At 41.4% G+C, this 23,597-nt stretch overlaps 1 protein-coding gene across 2 annotated transcripts in view; it reads left to right on the plus strand.

Moving 5' to 3' along the window:
- Positions 1-2,921: 2,921 nt before the first annotated feature.
- Positions 2,922-23,597, plus strand: part of LOC138761830 (signal transducer and activator of transcription 4-like) — a 111,924-nt gene continuing 91,248 nt past the window's right edge. For both annotated transcript variants that reach the window (XM_069934627.1, XM_069934629.1), the window contains exons 1-2: positions 2,922-2,999; positions 19,858-20,002. In XM_069934627.1, coding sequence (XP_069790728.1) covers positions 19,875-20,002 — 128 coding nt within the window. In that variant the 5' untranslated portion in view covers positions 2,922-2,999; positions 19,858-19,874. The remainder of the gene's footprint in view (positions 3,000-19,857; positions 20,003-23,597) is intronic.

Consider the following 23,597-nt stretch of genomic DNA (forward strand, 5'->3'; position numbering starts at 1 on the left):
TTTCTTCTTCTTTGGCTTGGCTTCGCGGACGAAGATTTATGGAGGGGGTAAAAAGTCCACGTCAGCTGCAGGCTCGTTTGTGGCTGACCAGTCCGATGCGGGACAGGCAGACACGATTGCAGCGGTTGCAAGGGAAAATTGGTTGGTTGGGGTTGGGTGTTGGGTTTTTCCTCCTTTGCCTTTTGTGTGTACTCTGGTCTGGAGAAACGCTGTTTTGTCTGTATATGTAGAGTCAGATAATAAACTTGAACTTAATGTCTGATTACTCCCCCCCCCCCCCCCCCCCCAATCACCTTTCCTCCCACTTCCTGGGATGCATTCTTTTGCATTTTGCATTGGCCAAATTAATTTTTCTTGTACTTAATTACATCTCTTTAAGTAATTTCAGAATCAAACTCCTGCCGAATATCCTACTCTGACACCCTATTTCATATTTAATAGGTTACTCCCAGCTGATGTGGAATTATACTCTAATTGTCCCTCTTTTAAGTATATTTCCTTGTAAATTTATTATGTTACTATTTATGTGATACTAGCTATAACTGCTTCCAATTTCCCAACCGTGCTGATGCAACTCTACCATGCCTCCATTTTACAGATCCTCAGAGTTGGCTGAGAGAAGTTGGGAAATGATATTAAAACACTCAAGTGATAACACCAATGTTCCAATGAATGTACATACATATTGCAAGTACAGAGTACTCTGGGCATTTTCGTATTACCATGTTGAAAGGACTGGGGCAGGATGATTATGAATTTTGGAGGGTATGGACAGGTTCAACCTTTGCTGCAAAGTTTAATCTTGATCACAATAGGAATCAGCTTGCAATGTAACAGAGTCGGAATCAGTTCGTGCAAAAAAAGCTCTGACTACCGCGGGCTGTTCAGAGATGCCATCTCCTATGTGCAGGACAAGGGGGTGGACACCTGCCTGGTCTGCTCAGACCTGAGGACTTTTGACGGAATATTGCACATGTACATGACAGATGTGCTCTCCAAAATGGGCTTTGGGGAAGGAATATGAAATTGGATTAAACTACTCTCCATGGACATCCATAGTGCAATCCAAATCAATTGATAGCAGAGATGCCTTCTCTCTCCAGCCTTATTTATCCACTGTATAGATCCCTTTGCTTTTTCCCCAATGGTAGCAGAGTGAAGAGGGGATGGCCTGGATAGTAGGGATCCTTGAGGATAGAGGCCACTTTCTTAAGACATCTCTAGATGTCCTCATTGGAGTGAAGACTGGTGACTGTGATGATGCAGTCCAAGTTAACAACCCTCTGGAGTTTTTTTTCTTGACCTAAGCATTGGCACCTCCATACCAGACAGTGATGCAACCAGCCAGAATGCTCTTTGACTCCGAGTCAGGTGCCAGAGTAAAGCAGAAGAGTGATGCGATGCTTTTCGGTAACTGGTTTGACTGGTCCGCCATCCCCTTCAGAGTCAGATCTGACTACCTGTTGGGTTTGGGGATCTGCTTTGGAGGGTCCAAGGCATGCAACAAAAATTGGTTGGAGTGGATCACAAACGTCCACCAGAAATTGGTGAAAAGAATCTAGTCATCAAGTGCGAGATGCTATTGGTACTGCTCCGCATGGCACAGGGGTGCCTCATCTCCTGCACTTCTGCCCTGGCAGTTACTAGAGCAGCTTTCTTGTTCACATAGGGATCCAAAATGGGAAGGGTCTGAAAGGTCATTGTGAATAAGTCACCAGACAAAGGCATATCCAATGTGCCCCTCATCCTAATGACCACCTTTGTGTGTGGCTGCACCAGTCTGTGCATGGAAACAAATAAGAGGGCACCAAGTGCTGCTATATTCTGTGGTTCAACCTGCCCCAGGGGTTGAGAAGGATGGCCTGGCCCCATACCCACACAATGTTGTAGTCAGCTGGATTTTGCCACACTACCTATCCTTCATGGTTTTTCCAAACCAACACCTTTGACCACAAGTCCATCAGGCTATGGTCAGCATGGAACATCCTGCAGAATGAGGTGCGAGGACTTGATGGACATGGAGGTTGGTTCCCTGAGCAGACTGTCCAAGTCACCTGTTGGAAGATCTCATTGTCAGTACTCACTAACAAACACCAGGACTGACCAACCTGACGATGAGAGGAGCCCTTTTGATCAAATCATTCCTGTTCAATAGGAACATCACCCACAATGCACATTGTCGCTGAGAATGGCTGTGGTGGAGTGGAGATAGTCACCCACTTCTTTGCACCTTTCAGATTCCTTAAGAGGTGTAGAGAGGATGCAAGGGCCCTCATCACGGTTCATCCAGAGCAGCAAGGTGACTCAGATTTACTGTTCCTGGGGACACACAGGCACAGAGTCAGACATCAACTTGGTGAAAGGTGCCCTTTGGTCTGCCTGAAACCTGCAGGTGTTTTATCACACTGAGATGGCATTGAGGGAATGCTGCCAACTTGCCCATTCCAGGTTGCAGGAGCACATGCTGAGGGTTGTACTGAGGCTTGAGGAGGGCACTGTGTGGAAAGAATACAGTCCAGAGACTCGAGATAATCCTTCCGGTACTGGGCATGGAGGGGCTGACACTGAGGGGGAAGCCCCTCAGACAGCAGAGGGGTTGGGGGGGGGGGGAGAGTAACAAGCTGCCACATAGGTGGCCATGCTGCTGAATTTAGCAATGCACAGTGATGGAAACGTATGGAGGCCCCACTTAAGGGTGCAAAAGACCCTCTGAACGGTTTTCTTGTTGTAAATAATTTATTGAGAATAAAGTTTATGTTTTGGCTTTTAAAAAAAATCGGTTGGCGGAGGAGGGCCAATGAGAAAGGAGGACACAAGAGAGAGCTGCAGGCGGGTCCCGGCACTCGTCAGTAGTGCCTGTCAGTCACTGGCTGATTGTAACACGGGTTGTTACAGATGCAAGGAACTCCCAGTCTGCTGGTTGGGGTGCATTGACCGAGGGCTCGAACCACTGTGGCAGCAAACATACTCAGTGCGACTTATTGAAAAGAAACTGGAAGGTGAGTGATAAGACTCAGGTGGACATTTGATACGATTTGTTCTGATTTTCGACAGTAAATTGAATGTCCAGCTTTATATTTCCCTGTCTTTACGTTCGATTTTTTGTTAACGGGTGACCCTCAGCAATAATCTCCATCAAGTTTCCGTTTCGAATGACCGTCTCTTCTCATTTGATTGCAATTTCCCAAACGGCTTCCTGGGATTTGCAAGCGCCTGCAAAATCCTACCTCCTTTATTCCAAAAGTAATTCCAAGCGGTGACGATTGAACAGCTGAATTGTAACGACTGTTTAAAGGCGCATAAAATTAGGGGTTTCCCCATGGAAAAGAATATAAAAAGATGGAATGGTTCTGCGTGTTTCTGATACTCGGAAGCTTTTGCCTAAAGTGCGAAAGGAGAGGTCCCCGTGGCAGCGCGGAATCGGATTGCGGACTCTTTTGGTTCCTTTCACTGACGTTGCGGTTCTTGCTGTCACACGGATTTCGGAGCAGCCCGGTCGGGTTTCATCCGCCTGCCGGAAACTCCAGTGGAAACTCGATATTCAGAATAGCAACGGGGCCAAGATTTAATCGGAACATTGCTTGTGGTGCGTGATGTGTCCCTGTCAGCCCCGAAGTTTTATTGTCAAAGGGAAATCCCTTAAGCTCGTTAAGTGACTCATTTAGGTCACCTTTCTGTTTGTCAGGCGTTTTTAATTGCGCCGTGCGAAGAGCACGTGGAAGGCAGATCAAACAAAGTGCAGAGATGTTGTGCGAAGAGAGAGTAAACACAATGACGTGAAAATGAGGTGCAGGGCGAGGTTGGAAGGTTAACTGGGTGAAAGGGGACGGCCCCTTATGGCCAGGAAGACCATCCTCTACCGTGCTGCGCCCTACGGTAATTAAAATAATATTAAAAACACGTGGCTTGCTCCGACATTGGATCAACATTTGGCTCGTCCTTTACTCTTCGATGTTGCTGGAATCCAGAACTCTGGCATGAATCCTCTTAGTGGCTGAACCTGCACCTCTTTCCCAGGATGGAGCCCTTCAACAGCAAGAATAGGATTGGTCAGGAAGAGATGGAGGAGTGGAACCAGATGTGGGGTTTACTTACCCAAAAGTTAAAACTATCTATTTATTCGCTAGGCTGGAGGCTGTCCAGGAAACCAAGATGATGTGCTGTTCCGCAAGCCGACACTTAGCCTGGCAATGGGCAGACCTCACTTGTGTTGAAATGAGTGGATGACAGAAAGTGCAAGCTGACACCCACAAACACTAACGTGTTTGGTAAAGCGGTCACCTCATCTGCATGTGGATCTCACTAATGTAGTGGAAGCCGTACTGAATGCAGTTGGTTAAGTTAACTGTCCCCCTCAACTCACATTCCACCTTAAGTATTCTGTTACGAGCCAAAAGGAACCCAAAACCCAGCAGCAATAGACATTCACCAAGACGAGTGGTTTTCAAAACAAAAGTTATTTTTAATCAACTTCAAACATGAAAATAGAATCAAACTTTAACTTAACTCTCTATACTTATTCTAAACGATACTCAATACTAACCCAAATTAACTCCCTTCTAATTCTAAGTGCACGTGTATGCAATGTGTGTGTAAATTCAAGGAAAGTTCTTTGATTCAAAGTTCAATCTCACTTCTCCTTCTTCCAAGTTCTCTAGATGTAGGCAACTCTTACACTGTGCACAGAATTCAACATGTATAAAGTTCACCAGGCTTTGGTGCTTGAAAGGTAAATGTTTACCGCTCAGGAAGATTCTTGTAGGGTTTGCAGAGAGATTTGTTGTTCCAGGATTTCCACAACTGAGGTACCACCATTGGTCACCTCAAGGTCTCACTGATGAAACTTGCCCCATCAGGGTTTTCCAGATGGTTTCATGTTACAACAGAGCTCCTTCTGTTCTTATTCCAAGAGAAACATCAGACAGATAGAACTTCCAGCCATCCACTGCTTTGGAATTTTTCATCATTTCTTCCTGGATTGCACACTTCAGAGTCCCACCCACACTGACTGAGTGAGCTTCTTACTTTTCTCTCTCTCCCTTTCCAACTGGCTTCCAGAAAGCCCATGTGACTCACTTGCAAAACCCCCACCTTCTTCAGCAAACAACAGGAGTTCTTTCTTCTGCTCCCATCTGTTGTTATTAGATAAACAAAACCCAGAAGTTACCTTTCTGTGAGCACTTTGCAGAAGGATACTTATAGACAGCCTAACTCCAGCAAAGCAGTGGTCAAGCATTTTATGAGCCAGTTCACTTAACACCAACTTGTCAAAGGTACTTACATTCTCCAGAGATCTTCAGTATTTCTTCAGTCTTTCAAGTAAGATCTGTTTTAAAAATGTGTGTATGCATGTAACCTACTCTAATTAATTCTCCCCAAATCTTGCCAAATTCTCCCCAAATCTTGCCAAATTCTCCCCAGATCTTATAATCATTACAATTCCCTATGCCATAGGTTCTCTCTGATTAGTAAGGGATTGCTTAAGGTGGTATGTGAGTGGAAAGAAAAAGTTTGAAAACCACTGTTTTAATCGTACCTAATTGACTCGTTATGTGCACAGTTTCATAACTCCAAAGGAAATGGGCCAATGACCATTTTTCTCAAGCCAAATATTTCAGTAACAATTGGGTCTAGAGCAGTGGTTCTTAACCTTCCCTTCCCACCCACATACCACCTTAAGTAACCTCTTGGGAAGGAACCTCTTGGGAAGGAACCTCTTGGGAAGGAACCTCTTGGGAAGGAACCTCTTGGGAAGGAACCTCTTGGGAAGGAACCTCTTGGGAAGGAACCTCTTGGGAAGGAACCTCTTGGGAAGGAACCTCTTGGGAAGGAACCTCTTGGGAAGGAACCTCTTGGGAAGGAACCTCTTGGGAAGGAACCTCTTGGGAAGGAACCTCTTGGGAAGGAACCTCTTGGGAAGGAACCTCTTGGGAAGGAACCTCTTGGGAAGGAACCTCTTGGGAAGGAACCTCTTGGGAAGGAACCTCTTGGGAAGGAACCTCTTGGGAAGGAACCTCTTGGGAAGGAACCTCTTGGGAAGGAACCTCTTGGGAAGGAACCTCTTGGGAAGGAACCTCTTGGGAAGGAACCTCTTGGGAAGGAACCTCTTGGGAAGGAACCTCTTGGGAAGGAACCTCTTGGGAAGGAACCTCTTGGGAAGGAACCTCTTGGGAAGGAACCTCTTGGGAAGGAACCTCTTGGGAAGGAACCTCTTGGGAAGGAACCTCTTGGGAAGGAACCTCTTGGGAAGGAACCTCTTGGGAAGGAACCTCTTGGGAAGGAACCTCTTGGGAAGGAACCTCTTGGGAAGGAACCTCTTGGGAAGGAACCTCTTGGGAAGGAACCTCTTGGGAAGGAACCTCTTGGGAAGGAACCTCTTGGGAAGGAACCTCTTGGGAAGGAACCTCTTGGGAAGGAACCTCTTGGGAAGGAACCTCTTGGGAAGGAACCTCTTGGGAAGGAACCTCGGGAAGGAACCTCTTGGGAAGGAACCTCTTGGGAAGGAACCTCTTGGGAAGGAACCTCTTGGGAAGGAACCTCTTGGGAAGGAACCTCTTGGGAAGGAACCTCTTGGGAAGGAACCTCTTGGGAAGGAACCTCTTGGGAAGGAACCTCTTGGGAAGGAACCTCTTGGGAAGGAACCTCTTGGGAAGGAACCTCTTGGGAAGGAACCTCTTGGGAAGGAACCTCTTGGGAAGGAACCTCTTGGGAAGGAACCTCTTGGGAAGGAACCTCTTGGGAAGGAACCTCTTGGGAAGGAACCTCTTGGGAAGGAACCTCTTGGGAAGGAACCTCTTGGGAAGGAACCTCTTGGGAAGGAACCTCTTGGGAAGGAACCTCTTGGGAAGGAACCTCTTGGGAAGGAACCTCTTGGGAAGGAACCTCTTGGGAAGGAACCTCTTGGGAAGGAACCTCTTGGGAAGGAACCTCTTGGGAAGGAACCTCTTGGGAAGGAACCTCTTGGGAAGGAACCTCTTGGGAAGGAACCTCTTGGGAAGGAACCTCTTGCGAAGAGGCATTTATGGCATTGGGATTACTTAGGGTGGAATGTGAGTTTTTGGGGCGGGCTAGTTTGAAAACCACTGTGTCAGGCAATGTGCATGCAAAGCTCTGCCTTGCCTGGTAGGACTATTTGTAAACCTGTATGAAGGGGAGGGGGAGATGTATGGACAGGTTTTTCTCTTTCTGTAATTGCATTGGTAAGTGCCCAAGTGGTTGGGTGGGGAAGAAAGAATAGATTAGGGTGTCTCAGAGAGATTGATCCCAGCAAAAAGTGGATGAATGTTGGGAGTTGACGATGTGGCTGATGGCAGGATTACAGGGAAGTTGGCAAAGGTTGAAAAGGATGTTATATTAGATGCAGAGGCAGGGTGGGGGAAATGAAGATGAAAGGAATTCTGTTCTTGTTCTGCCTGGGGGAGGTGAAGTGGGATGAGGGCAAAAATGCAAGAAATAGAGGAGGTAGTCCATGGGCTTTATTGATGGCAATAAGGAGGAAATCTACATATATTGAAGAAAGAAGACAATTTTGGGTACCCTAGAATGGAAGGCCTCATCCTGGGAACAGATGCGGGGGAGGCAGAGGAATTTGAAGAGATAGTGGGAAGAAATATTGTCCAAGTATCTGTGGGTTTATAATGGATGACAGTGGAGAGTTTGTCTCCTAAGAGGAAGACAGAGGTCAAGGAAGGGGCGAGATGTCAGAAATGATCATCTGTGACATGGCATCCCTTTCTCCCAATTCCTCCGCCACCACTGCATCTGTAATCAAAGAAAATGCAAAACTTGCCCCTATATCTCCCCCTCTTGGCTCCATACAGGGGCATAAACACACCTTCCATGTGAGGCAGAGTTTTTCATGGGTTTCATCAAATCTAATCTATTTTCAGTGTAATCGGTATGGCATCCTCTACGTCAGTGGGCCCAAATGCAGATTGGGTGAATTTTTTGTGGAACACCCACACTGCTTATTGGTTGAAACTGATCTTCCTGAAGCTAACCACTTTAACTTCTCTCCAACCATTCCTACATAAATATGTATCTCTTTGGCCTCATCCATTGTTGGCATGAAGCCAAATTTAAACATGAGAAGCAGTACATTATATTCCTTCAAGACAGTCTTAAACCTTATGGCATAAACATTGAATTTTCTAATTTTGGATAACCCACCACCTCTATCTGATTACACTGTTTCCATCTCTACTTGCTCTTGTTTTGACCTGTCCTCCTTCTCCTTTCTGGTAGTCTCTCCCTCTATTTGTTTAGCCACCTCCCCCACTTTTCGTCCAATACTTACCATCGCAGCCCCTCTCCATCTTTTTTCCTCTTCGTATACACAACATCACCACTTTTTACTTTTGCCTAAAAGAGTTGACTGACCATTTCTACCCATGCATTCTACCTGACCCACTGAATTCCTCCAGTGGCTCATTTTACTCAAAATCCCAACATTTTGCAGGTTTCGTGTTGCCCTTTTGTTCATCACCATTCAAGTGTTTGATTCAATGAGATCATATCTTATTCTTAAAAGTTCTAGAGGTCTGATCCATACAATCTCTGCTCCTTCAGCCAACCTGCCATTCCAAAGAAACAATTCCCTCTGTGAAAAGTTTAACTTTTTTTTGGATAAGGAGACCAAAACTTCTCATAGGACTGTAGGGGTAATCTCATTGGCGTCTAGTTAGAATAAGGATCTTTATTCCACTGCTCAAATCCTCTTGTAAGAAAGGCTGACGTGCTATTTGCCTTACCTATTGTTACACCAAAATATTGGCTTTTTTTTTTGAGTACAGGGATGCTTAGATTTTCTGTTTTGTGCCCATCTTATTCCATCTGCCATGTTTTTTCCCAATCATTTAGTCTGTCTATAGTCCCTTGAAGCTTCTTTACCACCTCCTTCCTTTTAATACTTCCACCCAGTGTTCCATCATCAGGAAACTTGGAAATGTGACGTTTGATGCAATATGCCACTAGTCACACCTGATGTCATGAGCATAACCCATTTATTCTCAATCTTTGCTTTCCAACATGTGTTCAGAATAAATTTGACAGGTTCAAAGAGAATCACGGCTGGACATGTGTTATTAATAAACAGAAGTCTTTATTTACATACAAGGGAATTCACTAAAGGGCACACAGATGAACCCAGAATAATACACAAATAACTACACGTCAAGTGCAAATAAATTTGCAACTCCCAATTGGGATCGCAAGGGTTAAACAGACAATACCCACCACTCCTCTCTATCTCTAGCAATAACAGCACACTAATAAACAGTAAATTAATTAAAACTAACAAGTATATCAAATGAACCTGGTCTCTAGCATTGCCCACAGCTGAGCATCCAAGACGGGTCAATCACACTCAACCCTTTGGGGCTGTCTGAAATTCAGTGATATTCTCCATACAGCAACAAAAACAGAGAGAGAAAATCTACATGCTGGTTTTTCAATGCATTGCCCATCCACATGACCTGTGAGGACCAATTGTGCTTTCACCTCACCTGTGGGTAGATCTAATCATTGATTGGGACCTGGAGGACCAATCACAAATCAGGTGCAAGGGCCAATCATACATCAGCTTTATAGGTGGGCAGATCTAACCCTTGATTGGCAGGTGAGATGACATTCACCTGGGTTCTATACAGAAAAGTCACATGACCCTCCACATTCTGATCAAGTTCCAGACAGAGAGGTCACATGACCCTCCACAATTCACACCACAAACTATTAACAATTTTTCAGTTCACCTCAGTATATCATTCCCAGTTCCATGTGTCATAACCTTGTTGGCCAGCCTACATAGTTGCTGTCCTATAATGACCATCAAATCATTATTTCAGCTTTGGATTAGTTTCACCTATAGCTTATTTATCATCAACAACAATATAGTTCAACATGCCAAGTACATTAGAACAGCAATTCTCAAAGGAAGCCATATGGTCCTCTTGGGGGCCATAGCACATTTAAGGGAGGGGGCATGGTCTGAAATTATAATTTTCTTTTTTTATGCAGTTGGGTAGGAGAGAAGTACAGAAAAAAATCAATTAAACATTGTTGTTCACATTGAACGCAGGTATGTTAGCCATGAGCAGATTGCAATTCATCAGAAATAAAGAAATATTGCACATAAACAGATCTTTATTCTGAACAGGGATGTTGATTGTCAACAGAGCAGAGAACTGTCGTGCACAAGCAGGAAGTCCTCCAGTTGGAGCCGAGTAATGCAAAGGGGAATGATCTCACCATAGCAGAAATAGGAATATATCCCTTCACTCACTAACCTCCCCTACCCAAGTGTGTTCCATGTACCCCATTGTCAAGAGCAGTGTCCTGCTCAGATGTGCCAAAAAACAGACTCCAAGAGCAAGGACCAACATAGATTCCACCAACAATTCACTCTCTGAAGGTTGAAGCAGTAGTCAATGCATTATAGTCTACCCAGTCCCTGGTGTCCAGATTTACAGCATTCGTGTCCCTTTCAAGAGTCCTCAATTTATCCCCCATAGAGTCTTCAGGCAGCTTGCCACCTCCTTGCCCTGGAATGAGCAGCAACAATTTGCAAAGGGCAGTCCTTCCAGGGCATTCAAGATTTCTGCATATGCAAGAAGGGAAAGGAGAAAATGTTTCAGCAAATATATTGATGTCATTCTTTTGTGTGGCTATGTCAATGAACCAGGACATTCTCACAAGGTTGAAAGGCATTAGAAGGAGTAACAAAAGGTATTGCCATTGTGAAAGTCTGTTGTTAGACATAAATTTCACTTCTATATAATGAGTTACAGTCATCACTGCAAAATCTGCTTTGCCTTTCCTGGAGAGGTTGCTCATATAATAGCTATCCTTTGGATGTGATTGTAGACCTGCATTTCATGGGAAAGCACTATAATTGTTAAGTATTTCAACTCTTGCCTAACTTCCTGTTTTCTTACAATGGTTGCATATGGATGCCTCCTGCTCCACATACAAATTAGTCAATATTTCCCGATCACATCCACTGATTATTCTGCTTTTAAAATAATTATTGGGCCACCAGGTACTTCCCAGTACAGTTACTTCTCTTCAACCATCAGACTCATGAACAACTTCAGAGACTCATTTAAAGGCTCTTACTTTGCTCATCATTTATTGCTGAATATTTTTCTGTATTTGCACCATTAGTTTGTATACATTTCTTTTTGAAATTTATCGGTAATTATCCACATCTAACCATATACAGCACAGAACAGGCCAATTTGGCCCTACTAGTCCATGCCGGAACAAATCCCCACCCTCCTAGTCCTACTGATCAGCATCTGATCCATACCCCTTCAATCCTCTCCTCTCCACGTAATTATCCAGGTCTTTCCTTAAATGTAAATAACGTCCCTGTTTCAACCACCTCCGCCAGAAGCTTATTCCACATCCCAACCACCCTTTGCATGAAGAAATTTCCCCTCAGGTTCCCCTTATAATTTTCCCCCTTCAATCTCAAACCATGGCCTCTGGTTTGAATATCCCCCACTCTTAATTGAAAAAGCCTATCCACATTGACTGTCCCTTTTAAAATCTTGAACACCTCCATCAAATCCCCCTCAATCTTCTACGCTCCAGAGAAAAAGCCCCAGGCTGCTCAACCTTTCTCTGTAACTCAAACCCTGATATTCTGTCAACATTCTTGTGAACCTTCTCTGCACTCTCTCTATTTTGTTTATATCCTTCCTATAATTTGGTGACCAAAACTGCACACAGTATTCCAAATTTGGCCTCACCAATGCTTTGTACAATTTCATCATAACATCCCAACTCTTGAATTCAATACTCCGATTTATGAAGGCCAACATTCCAAATGCCTTCTTCACCACACCATCTACCTGAGTATCAGCCTTGAGAGTACTATTTACCATAACTCCTAAATCCCTTTGTTGCTCTGCACTCCTCAATTGTCTACCATTCAATGTATATGACCTATTTAGATTTGCCTTTCCAAAATGCAACACTTCACACTTATCCGTATTAAATTCCATCAGCCATTTCTCAGCCCACTCCTCTAGCTTTCCTATATCTCTTTTTAAGCTACGGTAATCTTCCTCACTGTCCACAATACCACCAATCTTTGTATCATCTGCAAACTTACTTATCCAATTCACCCCCCCCCTTCTTCCAGATCGTTAATATATATAACAAACAATAGTGGACCCAGGACCGATCCCTGAGGAACTCCACTAGTATCCGGCCTCCAATTTGACAAACAATTTTCTACCACTACTCTCTGACACCTCCCATCCAACCATTGCTGAATCCATTTCACTACTTCCTTATACCTAATGCCTCAACCATTTTTCTTAACCTCCTGTGGGGAACTTTGTCAAAAGCTTTACTAAAGTCTAAATAGACAACATCCACAGCCTTCCCTTCATCAATCTTTTTTGTAACCCCCTCGAAAAACTCTAAGGTTTGTTAAGCATGATCTACCCCTGACAAAACCATGCTGACTACTATCAATCCCTGTTCTTCCAAATATTTGTAAATGCCATCCCTCAGAACACTTTCCATCAACTTACCCACCACAGACGTCAGACTCACAGGTCTATAATTTCCAGGCTTACATTTGGTCCCTTTCTTAAACAGCGGAACAACATGAGCCACCCTCCAGTCTTCTGGTACTACCCCCGTGACCAGTGACATCCTAAATATCTCTGTTAATGGCCCCACTCTCTGTACACTAGTCTGCCTGAGTGTCCTTGGGAATACTTTGTCCGAACCTGGAGATATGTCCACCTTTATCTTTTTTAACACTGCCATCACTACTTCCTCAGTTATCCTCATATGATTTATAACCTCCCCACTATTTTTCTTTACTTCAACTGGTACAAAATTTTTTTCCCTAGTGAATACCGAGGAAAAGAAATCATTTAAAATTTCCCCCATCTCCTCTGACTTTTCACATAGCCTACCCTCCCTATCCACAAGGGGTCCAATTCTATCCCTCACTAATCTTTTACTTTTAATGTACCTATAGAAACCCTTTGGATTTATTCTTACTCTGCCTGCCAAAGCCTCTTTGTGCCTCTTTTTGGCCTTTCTAATTTCTTTCTTAAGATTTTTTCTGTACTTCTTGTAGTCCTCTTTCAATTTCTCAGCACCCTGCTGTTTATAGCTCTTGTACACCTCCCTCTTTCTCCTAACCAAATTTCTAATATTCCTCGAAAACCAAGACTCCCTATGACTTCCAGCCTTTCCTTTGATCCTCACTGGGACATATCTACTCTGTACTTTCAAAATTTCTTCTTTGAATATTCTCCATTTTTCATTGACATCCTTTCCTGAAAAAATCATGTCCCACTCAATACTCCCCAAATCCATTCTTATTCCTTCGAAATTTGCTTTTCTCCAATCCAGAACCTCAACTTTAGGCCCTTCTTTGCTCTTCCCTAAAACTACCCTAAAACTAATAGAGTTGTGATCACTAGACCCAATTTGTTCTCCAACATTAACCTCAGACACCTGACCTATCTCGTTCCCTAACAGGAGATCCAGTATTACACCGTCCCGAGACGGTTCCTCTATGTATTAAGAAAACTATCTTGTACACATTTGACAAACTCTAGCCCATCCATCAAAGGCTGTAGAGTGCTGAAGAAAAATGAGGCATAGTAAATTTTTGCCAGTCTCACATCAAAACTGTAAAAGTTGTTTGATGTTATGCAAAATCTGATAAGCGAAATAAAAATGTGGAGTTCTAAAAAAGGTTGTCATGGATTTGGATGGTAACTATTCTCAAGGATGTTGATGAGCAAAGTGAGATTGAAGATTTGTTGATAAGTTGAAAGAATGGAGAAGTTTAGGGTTCTTGTGTTGAGATAAGGGGTTGTGACTACATTTTTTTTTAATTGATAGATCATTACCCATGTAAGGAGAACCAGTAACAAAATATTGGTTAACATAGATTTAATTGTGATTTATATGGATTGATCTAGGGGCCAATGGAAAAAATGTATTGCCCCATTCAGACCTTCCGCCTTTTACTTCAGACTGTGGCGATGAGTGGCCAAAATGAAAGGGAATAATGGCCTCCACTGCCTTAATGGGAGAGAGACTTCAAGGTTTCTTTATTATCATGTACTTAAATATACAATAGGTTAATTTTTATTTGCCTGTAAAAAGCACACAGAGGTACCACTGGACCAGCATCCGTATCAGGAAGAAAAAAAGCAAAAGAGAGTGCTTTCAGCAACTTCGTGTTTGTGGATCCCACCACCTGCCCTGATGCTCCTGTAGCCTCTTTAGCTGCACTGCACATCCTCCTATCTAATCCTACCTAAGTTCCAGTCATCCCTAATATGGTTAGGAGGCTGTTAATGCTTGAGGCCCTTCAGGAGCCCTACTCGTCATCACCACCCCCACTAATAGTGGGCAACCGATTTTGCCACTACCCTTCTATGGTTAGTAAGGGATTACTGAAGGTGGTATGTGAGGGGGGGGGGGGGGGGGGAAGAAAGGTTGAGAACCACTGGATTAACCCAAATAAATCACGTTGGTCAATAATTTGTAATTGGTCTTCCTCCCTGGTTACTAATCTAAAGGTTGAGTTGAGCAAATTGTAAGTTGGAGAAAGATTGGGGTCTAAATTGAGATTTTCAAACCATATTTATTGGGCGCACAGCCATATGAAAGGAGGTAAGCTTGGATATATGGCACAGAGCGGATTATTTCCTGAGAGCAATGACTTTGGGAGAGCAGAAGATTTTATGTATAAATGGAATTCAAAATTAATTTTGGGTGTAAAAGAAGCCCCCTTATTAAAGCATATAATTAACATTTGGAATAAAATAAATGATCAAATCAAGACTAAAGAGGGCCTATCTCCTAAAATGCCTCTAGCTCAAAATAGGTTTGTTCCTTGTACAATGGACAATAAAATCCTGGACGCCTGGTCCCAAAAAGGAATCAAGTATTCCGAGGCGAGGATTGTTATGAGCAGCTGCAATTAATGTCATTTGATCAATTAAAAACCAAATATGGCACAACTAATAATAATAATAATAATACTATCTTCTACTATTTTCAATTTACATCTTGTTTGAGGGTCCCAATGATGACCTTACTGCAGTGTGGTGAAGTAGAGACTCTGGTTCAAAAGGGGACTACAAAGAAATTTATTTCAAAAGTGTATTTCCTACCTCAAATAGGTTTCCAGAAACAGGCGTTACATAAATCTAGACAAAGATGGGAGACAGATTTGAATTGATGATTTAAAAAAAGCTGGTCCAACTTGTGTTGGGACAGCATGACCAATACTATTAACCTAAGGTCTAGATTGGCGCGATACAATTTTTTTTTGCTCCAACTACATCTTGCACCGCAAAAATTACACATTTTAAAATCAGAAACATCAGGTCAATGTTTTAGATGCGGCGAAGAAACAGGAACCTTTTTTCGTTCAACCTGGTCATGTTCCAAGGTGAGGCCTTTCTGGGAAGATTTGGGAAATCTTCTAGAACAAATCACTAAGATTCGATTTATACAGATACTGGAATGGTTTATATTGGGGAAATATAGCAGATGTAAGACCTAAAATGAGGCTGTTGAAACACCAATTCGAATTTGTAAAGATTGCATTGGCAGTGGCCAGGAAGGGTATAGCAGTTACTTGGAAATCTGATGACCCGTTGAAAAATGAAAAGATATGCTTGTATTCCCCTGGTTTGTGTTTTTTTTTAAAATACTTATAACCTTAGGAAAAAAATACTGTTTTTCTAAAAATTTGGAGTCCATATTTTCAACACGTATGTGTAGATTCTTAATGATGCCCACCTCCTTCAACTCCCTGCATCCTGGAACTACTTGGGATTCTGGGTAAGTCAGGATATTTGTCCCTTGGCAGGAGATTGATGAATCCAAGGCAACCTTTTACTTTTTCTTTTCTCTCTTCAATTTGATTGACAATTTCTTCCTTTTTTTTCCTCTGGGTGGATGGGAGGGTTAAGGCTTGCTCTTTTCTCTTGTTTTTTTCTTTTCCTTCTCAAAATTAACATCAAACAATAAGATTATGTTTCTTTTATGTAATTGATGAATTTCATGTTGATTTGAAAATATAAAAAATTTTTTTTTTTAAAAAAGCAATGACATTGAAAAGTAAACAGGGACCATTTGTTCAGCAGATGGTCAGAATGTATAGCATTCCAATAAAAGCAGGATCATTTCTGCAGTGAATGGAAGTTTATGTATTTGAAATTGTTACATGATTAACAAGAAAGTAACATCTATTTCATTGGCTAAAACATCGTCACTGTATGCAGCCTTGTTGGCATATAGGTGTTTCGGAAGAATTATTTTTCTTCTAGAGACTGGTATAGAAGGAAATAGATTTGGAAGGGGAAAGCAGATGTGGGTGAGAGTGAAAGGAAGTTATCAAAGGTAATCAGTAGTTAAGGTGATGAGCGTATTGAGATCAGAGAATTGGCAGGGTGATAAATGGGTAGAGGTTTTTTTTTCCAGATGAGATCAGTTCAAAATGATTAAAGGCAAATAGGAGTGAACAATATGAAGCTGAAGGGACTCAGTGGGTCAGGTAGCATTCTTGGAGAGAAATAATCAGTTCGAACCCTTGATGGGAAAGGGAGGAATCAAGCAAAGAAGGGGAGAAAGGACTGGGGAGGAGACAAGTGGTCACTGGGTACTGGACAGAAGAAGGTGGGAGAGGTGGAGAGACTGAGACAATTGTGGGCAGCGGTGAGAAAGAAAGGTTAGAAGCAAAGTGAGATTGAGAGCAGGTAAAGGAGAGATGGCATCAGCGGAATAGGATAGGGGTGGAGGATACCTGAAACTGGACAATGTTCATGCTGTGAGTTTAAGGGTATCCTGGAAGAAGATGATGAGTTGTTCCACAAATTTACATGTCGCCTCACACTGGCAATGCATGAGGCTGAGGACAGACATGCACATGGAAGTGGTGAGGGGAATTAAAATGGATGACAACTGGGAGTTCCATCTTGCACCTACATTCACAATGCAGGCACTTGGCCAAGCAGTCACCCAATCTACACTTGGCCACAACGAGTACTTGAAAGGTAGGAAATTGGGAGGTGCATACGAAACCCTGCCTCACCCAGAAAGTTTGTTTGTGGCCACTACCTCAAAACTGCCCACAAAAATGTTTGTCTTAAAATAAGAGTGAAATCCACATTTCTGCAACCTGTACGCAAGACATTTTGATAAGTACATGGAAGTTTTTCTATTCCTACCTCAAACAAAACATGAATAAAGATTGATATGTCGTAGCCTCCATGTTGATGCAATCAGGAAGAAGACTCACCAGCGGCTATACTTTGAGGAGTTTGAGGAGATTTGGTATGAGATCAAAGACTCTCAAAGTTCCTCAAGTGTACCATGGAGAGTATCCTGGCTGGTTGCATCACTGTCTGGTACAGAGGTGCCAATGCTCAGGACAAGAAAAATCTCCAGAAGGTTATTAACTCAGCCTGTGACATCACAGGCACCAGTCTTCACTCCATGGAGGACATCTATAAGAGGCGGTGTCTTAAAGAAAGCAGCCTCTATACTCAAGGACCCCAACCACCCAGGCCATGCCCTCTTCACTCTGCTATCATTGGGGGGGGGGGGGGGAAGGTGCAGGAGCCCGGAGATGAGCACCCAGCACAGCTCAAGGTCAGCACATTTCCCTCTGCCATCAGATTCCTGAATGAACAATGAACCACAGATACTGCCTTTCTTAGAATTTTTCTTGCACTATTTTTAATTTATCTTTTTAAGATGGTTTATCTAAATGCAGTGGTTCTAAACCTTTTTTCTTTCCACTCACATGCCACTTTAAATAATCTCTATGCCATAGGTGCTCTGTGATTAGTAAGTGATTGCTTAAGGTGGGATGTGAGTGGGAAGGGAAGGTTGAGAATCACTGCTCAAGACCTAATTGTTACTGAAATATTTTGCTTGAAAAAAATTGTTATTGGCTCATTTCCCTTGGAGTTATGAAACCGTGCACATAATGAGTCAATCGGGTACAGTTAAAACAGTGATTTTCAAACATTTTCTTTCCACCCACATTCCACCTTAAATCACAGAGCACCTATGGCGTTAGGAATACTTAAAGTGGAATGTGAGTGGAAAGAAAAAGGTTGAGAACCACTGATATAAAGGTTTGCACTGTGATGCTGTCACAAAACAATGAATGTAGTGACATGTTCATGACAAGTGCAAATGGCAGCAAAGTTTTATCTCAATATACATCATTCAGAATTTTAGCCCTGAATGTGTCGACAATAGAACCCTAAGATTTTTTTTTTTAACCTATTTTCAGTAGGATATGGGCTTGTAAACATTTTTTTTAAAAAAAAGATCTGATGATCGCTCTGTTCAAAAAATAAATGTGACCGACCTAAATGGGAAGAATTTGAGATTTCAAGAGCCAAAGTGAGAACTAAATTTGAGGAGTGAGATAGAAATAGCCCCATGAGCAATATGGTGGGTGAACGATGAAGGGGTCTGGCTCAAAGCATTGACCTTTTTTCCCCACTAATGCTTCTCGACGCACTGAGATCCTCCAGAAGATATCTTGTTGCTCCAGATTGCAGCATCTGCAGTGTATGATCATATGGAACGACTATGGACCAGTGAATGAAATAAACCTTTTGTGATTTGAATGCAAAAACAAAACAAAAAATGAATAAAGTAGCTTTTGTTTAATGGAGGAATTTAAGAATTCCAAAGGCTTTAATTGGTTTTATTTTCCTGGTTTGAGTGGGGGGGTTGGGTTGAACAAACATGATTTTAACTAAAATATCCCAAAACTTTTGTTTTGGAAAAGAATATGGATGGACTGAAAAGGTTTTTATGTTAGGCTGAGATGTTATGATGGTAATCTTCATTGGGTTTGATTTTTTTCTTTCCCTGTTGTACTTCTAGATATTTCTCTTTTTTAATTTTGTGTTCCAAACCTGGCATTGTCTCACCTCCAAATTTATGTAACATTCTCTAATCCTAAATCCTTAAAGAATCTTGTTTCCCAAATCTTTCCTCTTGTGCACCTTTGCCTCGCAATCCTGGATTATGTCATTCAAAATGTTTGCCCAAGCTTTGACACTTAATTTTACTTTACTTCTTCAGGTCTCTCTCCTTTTGAAACTTTCCTCCAATGTCTCCACATTTATAATGTGACTACAATGGGGGAAAAAAGTTACAACGAGTTTAAAATGGGCAAAGCAAAGGACAACTGAAGCTCATTAAACATAGTGAGAAATTGACACAATCAGTTAACTAAATCAGGCTTAGCATCTATCTAGGCTTCCCTGATATCAACTGGCAATATCAATGCTTATGAGGAATATTGAACACTTGTATTATTCTTGATGAACTTTATCAATAACGGATATGGAAAAATAAGAATAATGAACCTAATTTAAAGCTTTGCAATATCTTTGTGACATATCAAACCTGTAACACTTTCTCCTCTTTTCCTTCAGAAACATTTACAAGATTATCAGATTTCTGCCTTGGTATGCTCATAACCTCTACATGCTAAGGCATGTAGCTACATTGTTATAAGCTTCCTGTGTATGTTTCCACATCCAACAAGTGCACCTTATCTAGAAAAAATAATAGTGTTGGTATTCCTTAACTTGTAAAAAATGCAAACTCGTACTAATTGATCAAAGCATGGATGTTTGCATATTCTACAGGAGAAGCAGTTGGAAACAAGGAAGGGGAAAGGTGTGCTCTGGGGTTTTAAAGTTGCTTTAGAAAGAAATTAAAATTTACTTGAAATGGTTCTTTATGATGTTCCATAAAATTTAATTAAATTTGTATTTCATTCCCAATAATTATTTCTTCTGATGCTGGTTGTTTTTTGCTCTACAGATTTTTTTTTGGACATAATGTCCCAATGGCATCAACTCCATCAACTAGATTCACAGCTTCTGGAAAAAGTGGACCAGTTATATGATGATACCTTTCCCATGGAGGTCCGGCAATTCCTTGCTGTTTGGCTGGAAAACCAGGATTGGTAAGAACTTAAGATAGTTGAGTTAAAATCTTTTTGGAAATATTTATTACTCATCTTTATTTAGTTTTGTTCTTCTCAGCTATAAAAGTGTCAAAATCTCAATAACTGAAGATTTCTTTTAAAAAAAAATTCAAAATACTGGATGTTGCTGAGAACCTTGTGTAACAAATCTGGAGAGAACAGAATACTGATGTTTTCAGTGGTGTTTTGCTTCTAAATTGCAAAGTGAAAGTTCAGCATCTGCTTTATAATTTTTCACAAAAGAGGGGTGGATAAAACAGAGAGAGAAATCTGCAAATTATTCTAAGCCAGAGACAATATCCAAAACATCTTTAGGTGTATCTGAGTTTGAATTATTCAACTGAAGGTTTCTTTTAGTGATTATTTTTGGTTTTATTTATTGTTTGACAAAATATGACAATAAACTTCACTCAAGAGGTCCACAAACTTTCAGCCTCTATCAAAGTGCACCTAAGCTGAAATTGGTAACCATAACAATATAAACTGGTTTTGTCTAACTTTGTTTTGGCAAAATCATGAACATTTTTGGAAATCATTCTATTTCTGCCTTTTTTTTTAAAAAGTCACACCACTGACAAATGGAAACAGTCAGGGTTATCTGTATATGTGTCGATATGGCATTCTTAATGCAAAATTACTGAAAATTTAAATATTACATGTGCATCCTTTATTGCAGAAAAGAACTTGGTTAAAAAGAAATATTTTCTGGGTTGGCATTCAGGACATTTGATATATTTTTTAAATTGGTTAACTCTAAAAATATCCTTTGCTGTTAAATTACTGAGCAAACCACTAGTTGCTAGTTTCTGGTTTGAATCAAGCTGGCATGTCCCATCTTCAGAATGGGTTCATGTGCTGGCTTTGGGCCTAACGGATGTTATGCCTGTGCCTATGGTCAGTGTTAATCCTGTAACTATCTTCGTAACAAAGGGAAATTTGGTGGCCAATTGTTTGCGGCAAGGTCTTAATGGTTTAAATGGCCTCTCAACCTGTTGGCCAAAACATCCACTTCTTCTCTGAATACAGAATCCAAAATTCCCATTATCCAGCACTTATGGGGATTGTGGATATCAGATATGTGAATTTTCCAGTTATCTGGGACCCACTCTTCCAGTATCTAAGAATACACTGCTTAAAAGACAAAAAAAAAACAGTGCAAAATGTAAAGTGATTTGAAAAGAAAATCAGTATTGTAGCCTTATGTCTTCTTTGGCTTGGCTTCGCGGACGAAGATTTATGGAGGGGGTAAAAAGTCCACGTCAGCTGCAGCCTTATGTAAAGTTATCTTTAATCAGGTAATTCTTGTACATTACAAAATTTAAATTCTAACCCTGGTCACTGGGGCTGTAACATTGCACTAACTGTGCCGCTGAAATAATTAACCTCCCTCCCCTCACGCTGAAACTGGACTTGCGTCCACAAAAGTGTCCCGGTCAGGTCCTTGGCACACCTTCCTTTAAATACAAATACGGTCACTGGCACTGTATCAGCTTCATGCTAGCAGCTAGGCTAACCGTGCTGCCATCATAATTAATCCCCTCCACCAATTTTACAGATAAAGCCTTACTAATATACTAATAAAGACTCTTACTAAGCAGGGATAGGAAGGCACTTTAGGAGAGTTGCCCCAGCAGCGAGTGGCATTGGCCAGATCTCCATCCTGGGTGCCACCATATTATTCAAACACAACTTTATTTAAACAGCTGCTGTGGGTGTGACATGACTGGTACGCTCCGCTGGCTGAATGTTTGCTCCCATGGGGTTGTGTGTTGTTTTGGAGAATACTTATTTTACAATTTTAAAATGTATTTAAAACTTTTAATTGACCTTTTTAATTGCAACTTTATTCATTGTTATTGATTTATTTATTATTTTCTTTCTTCACCGATTGATTAAGTTCTGGTTGACTGTCGAATAATGGAAATTTTACTGTAGTACCATAGAATCTTGTACACACACCCAAGGACAAACAGAACTTGGATTTAATATCAGAGCAAAATACTGTACAAGTTGGGCAGTGGAAATTTAAAAATCAAAATGTTAGAGATGTAGAATGGGTCATACTGCATCTATGAAGAATAAAATAAATTTGACATTTAAATTTTTTTTGCAGCTTTGACAGATCATCAAACTGAAATCTTAACTGTTCCTCTCATCACAGCTACTGTCTGACCTGACAAATGTTTCCACGTTTCTTTTTTATTTTAAATTTCAGATTAATGGCAGATTCATTCATCTGCATTTTAATGGTAACAGAATGATTGAACATATCATTTAATTTAATTTAGACATACAGCACAGTAACAGACCCTTTTAGCCCATGAGCCCATGCCGCTCAATTACATCCTATTGACCTACAACCACTGTATTTTTTTTTTGAAAAGTGGGAAGAAACTAGAGCACACAGAGGAAATTCATGCCTACATGGGGAGAACGTTAAAAACTCCTTTCAGACAGCACCTGATTCGAACCCCAATCGCTGGCGCTCTAATAGCGTTGTGTTAACTGCTATGCAAATCTCCATCTGTGCAGCACCTCTTCACAGCTGCTCTGAAATATCATTCTGGCTGTTAGATTATGTGAAGTTCGATCATTAACTTATCAACTCTGATGCAAAACTCCAACAACTAGACTAAAGTTGGATTTAAAGGCAAAGTAAAGGAACAAAAAAAAGTGTAAAAATACTTTTAGAAAGGAGTTCATTTAAAATACCTAAAAATAATTTAATGCATTTTCTATCCTATTTTATCTATCAATTTGTAAGCAAGTCTGTCTGTTAAATTGACATAGAATATATAAATCTACAGCACAGTACAGGCCCTTTAGCCCATAATGTTGTGCTGACCTAATTTTCTTTCTTTGGCTTGGCTTCGCAGACGAAGATTTATGGAGGGGGTAAAAAGTCCACGTCAGCTGCAGGCTCGTTTGTGGCTGACAAGTCCGATGCGGGACAGGCAGACACGATTGCAGCAGTTGCAGGGGAAAATTGGTTGGTTGGGGTTGGGTGTTGGGTTTTTCCTCCTTTGCCTTTTGTCAGTGAGGTAAGCTCTGCGGTCTTCTTCAAAGGAGGTTGCTGCCCGCCAAACTGTGAGGCGCCAAGATGCACGGTTTGAGGCGTTATCAGCCCACTGGCTTCTAACAAATGCCTAGAATTTCTCTTCAATATAACCCATTTTTCTCAGTTCAATGAACTTAACTAATAGTCTCTTAAAAGATCCTATTGTGATCCTATAGTCTCTTAAAAGATCCTATTTTTCCACTGAAAAACTTACCTCCCCCCACTGCCCCCATCCCCCCTGATCTCACTCCCAACTATCTTACCTTGAATCTTACTTTAATGTAAATAACATAGATTAAAGTGAAACATTATTGACATTTATTATGGGTAATTACCACTTACCTAGACCAGTTTATTTTCCCTTGTTCTCTTTGCATTTTTTGGCTGAGGAACAGGGAGATCATCTTGCCTCTACTACCCTCTTGGATGCCCCCTTGGGTATTTCATCCTCTCCTGACCTCTTCATCTCTAATTGCTGATGCAACATCAACTGCCTTGTCTTCTGCACTCTCTTCA

Source organism: Narcine bancroftii, chromosome 4 (genome assembly GCF_036971445.1).
Source record: "Narcine bancroftii isolate sNarBan1 chromosome 4, sNarBan1.hap1, whole genome shotgun sequence".
In the NCBI taxonomy this organism is placed as follows: domain Eukaryota; kingdom Metazoa; phylum Chordata; class Chondrichthyes; order Torpediniformes; family Narcinidae; genus Narcine; species Narcine bancroftii.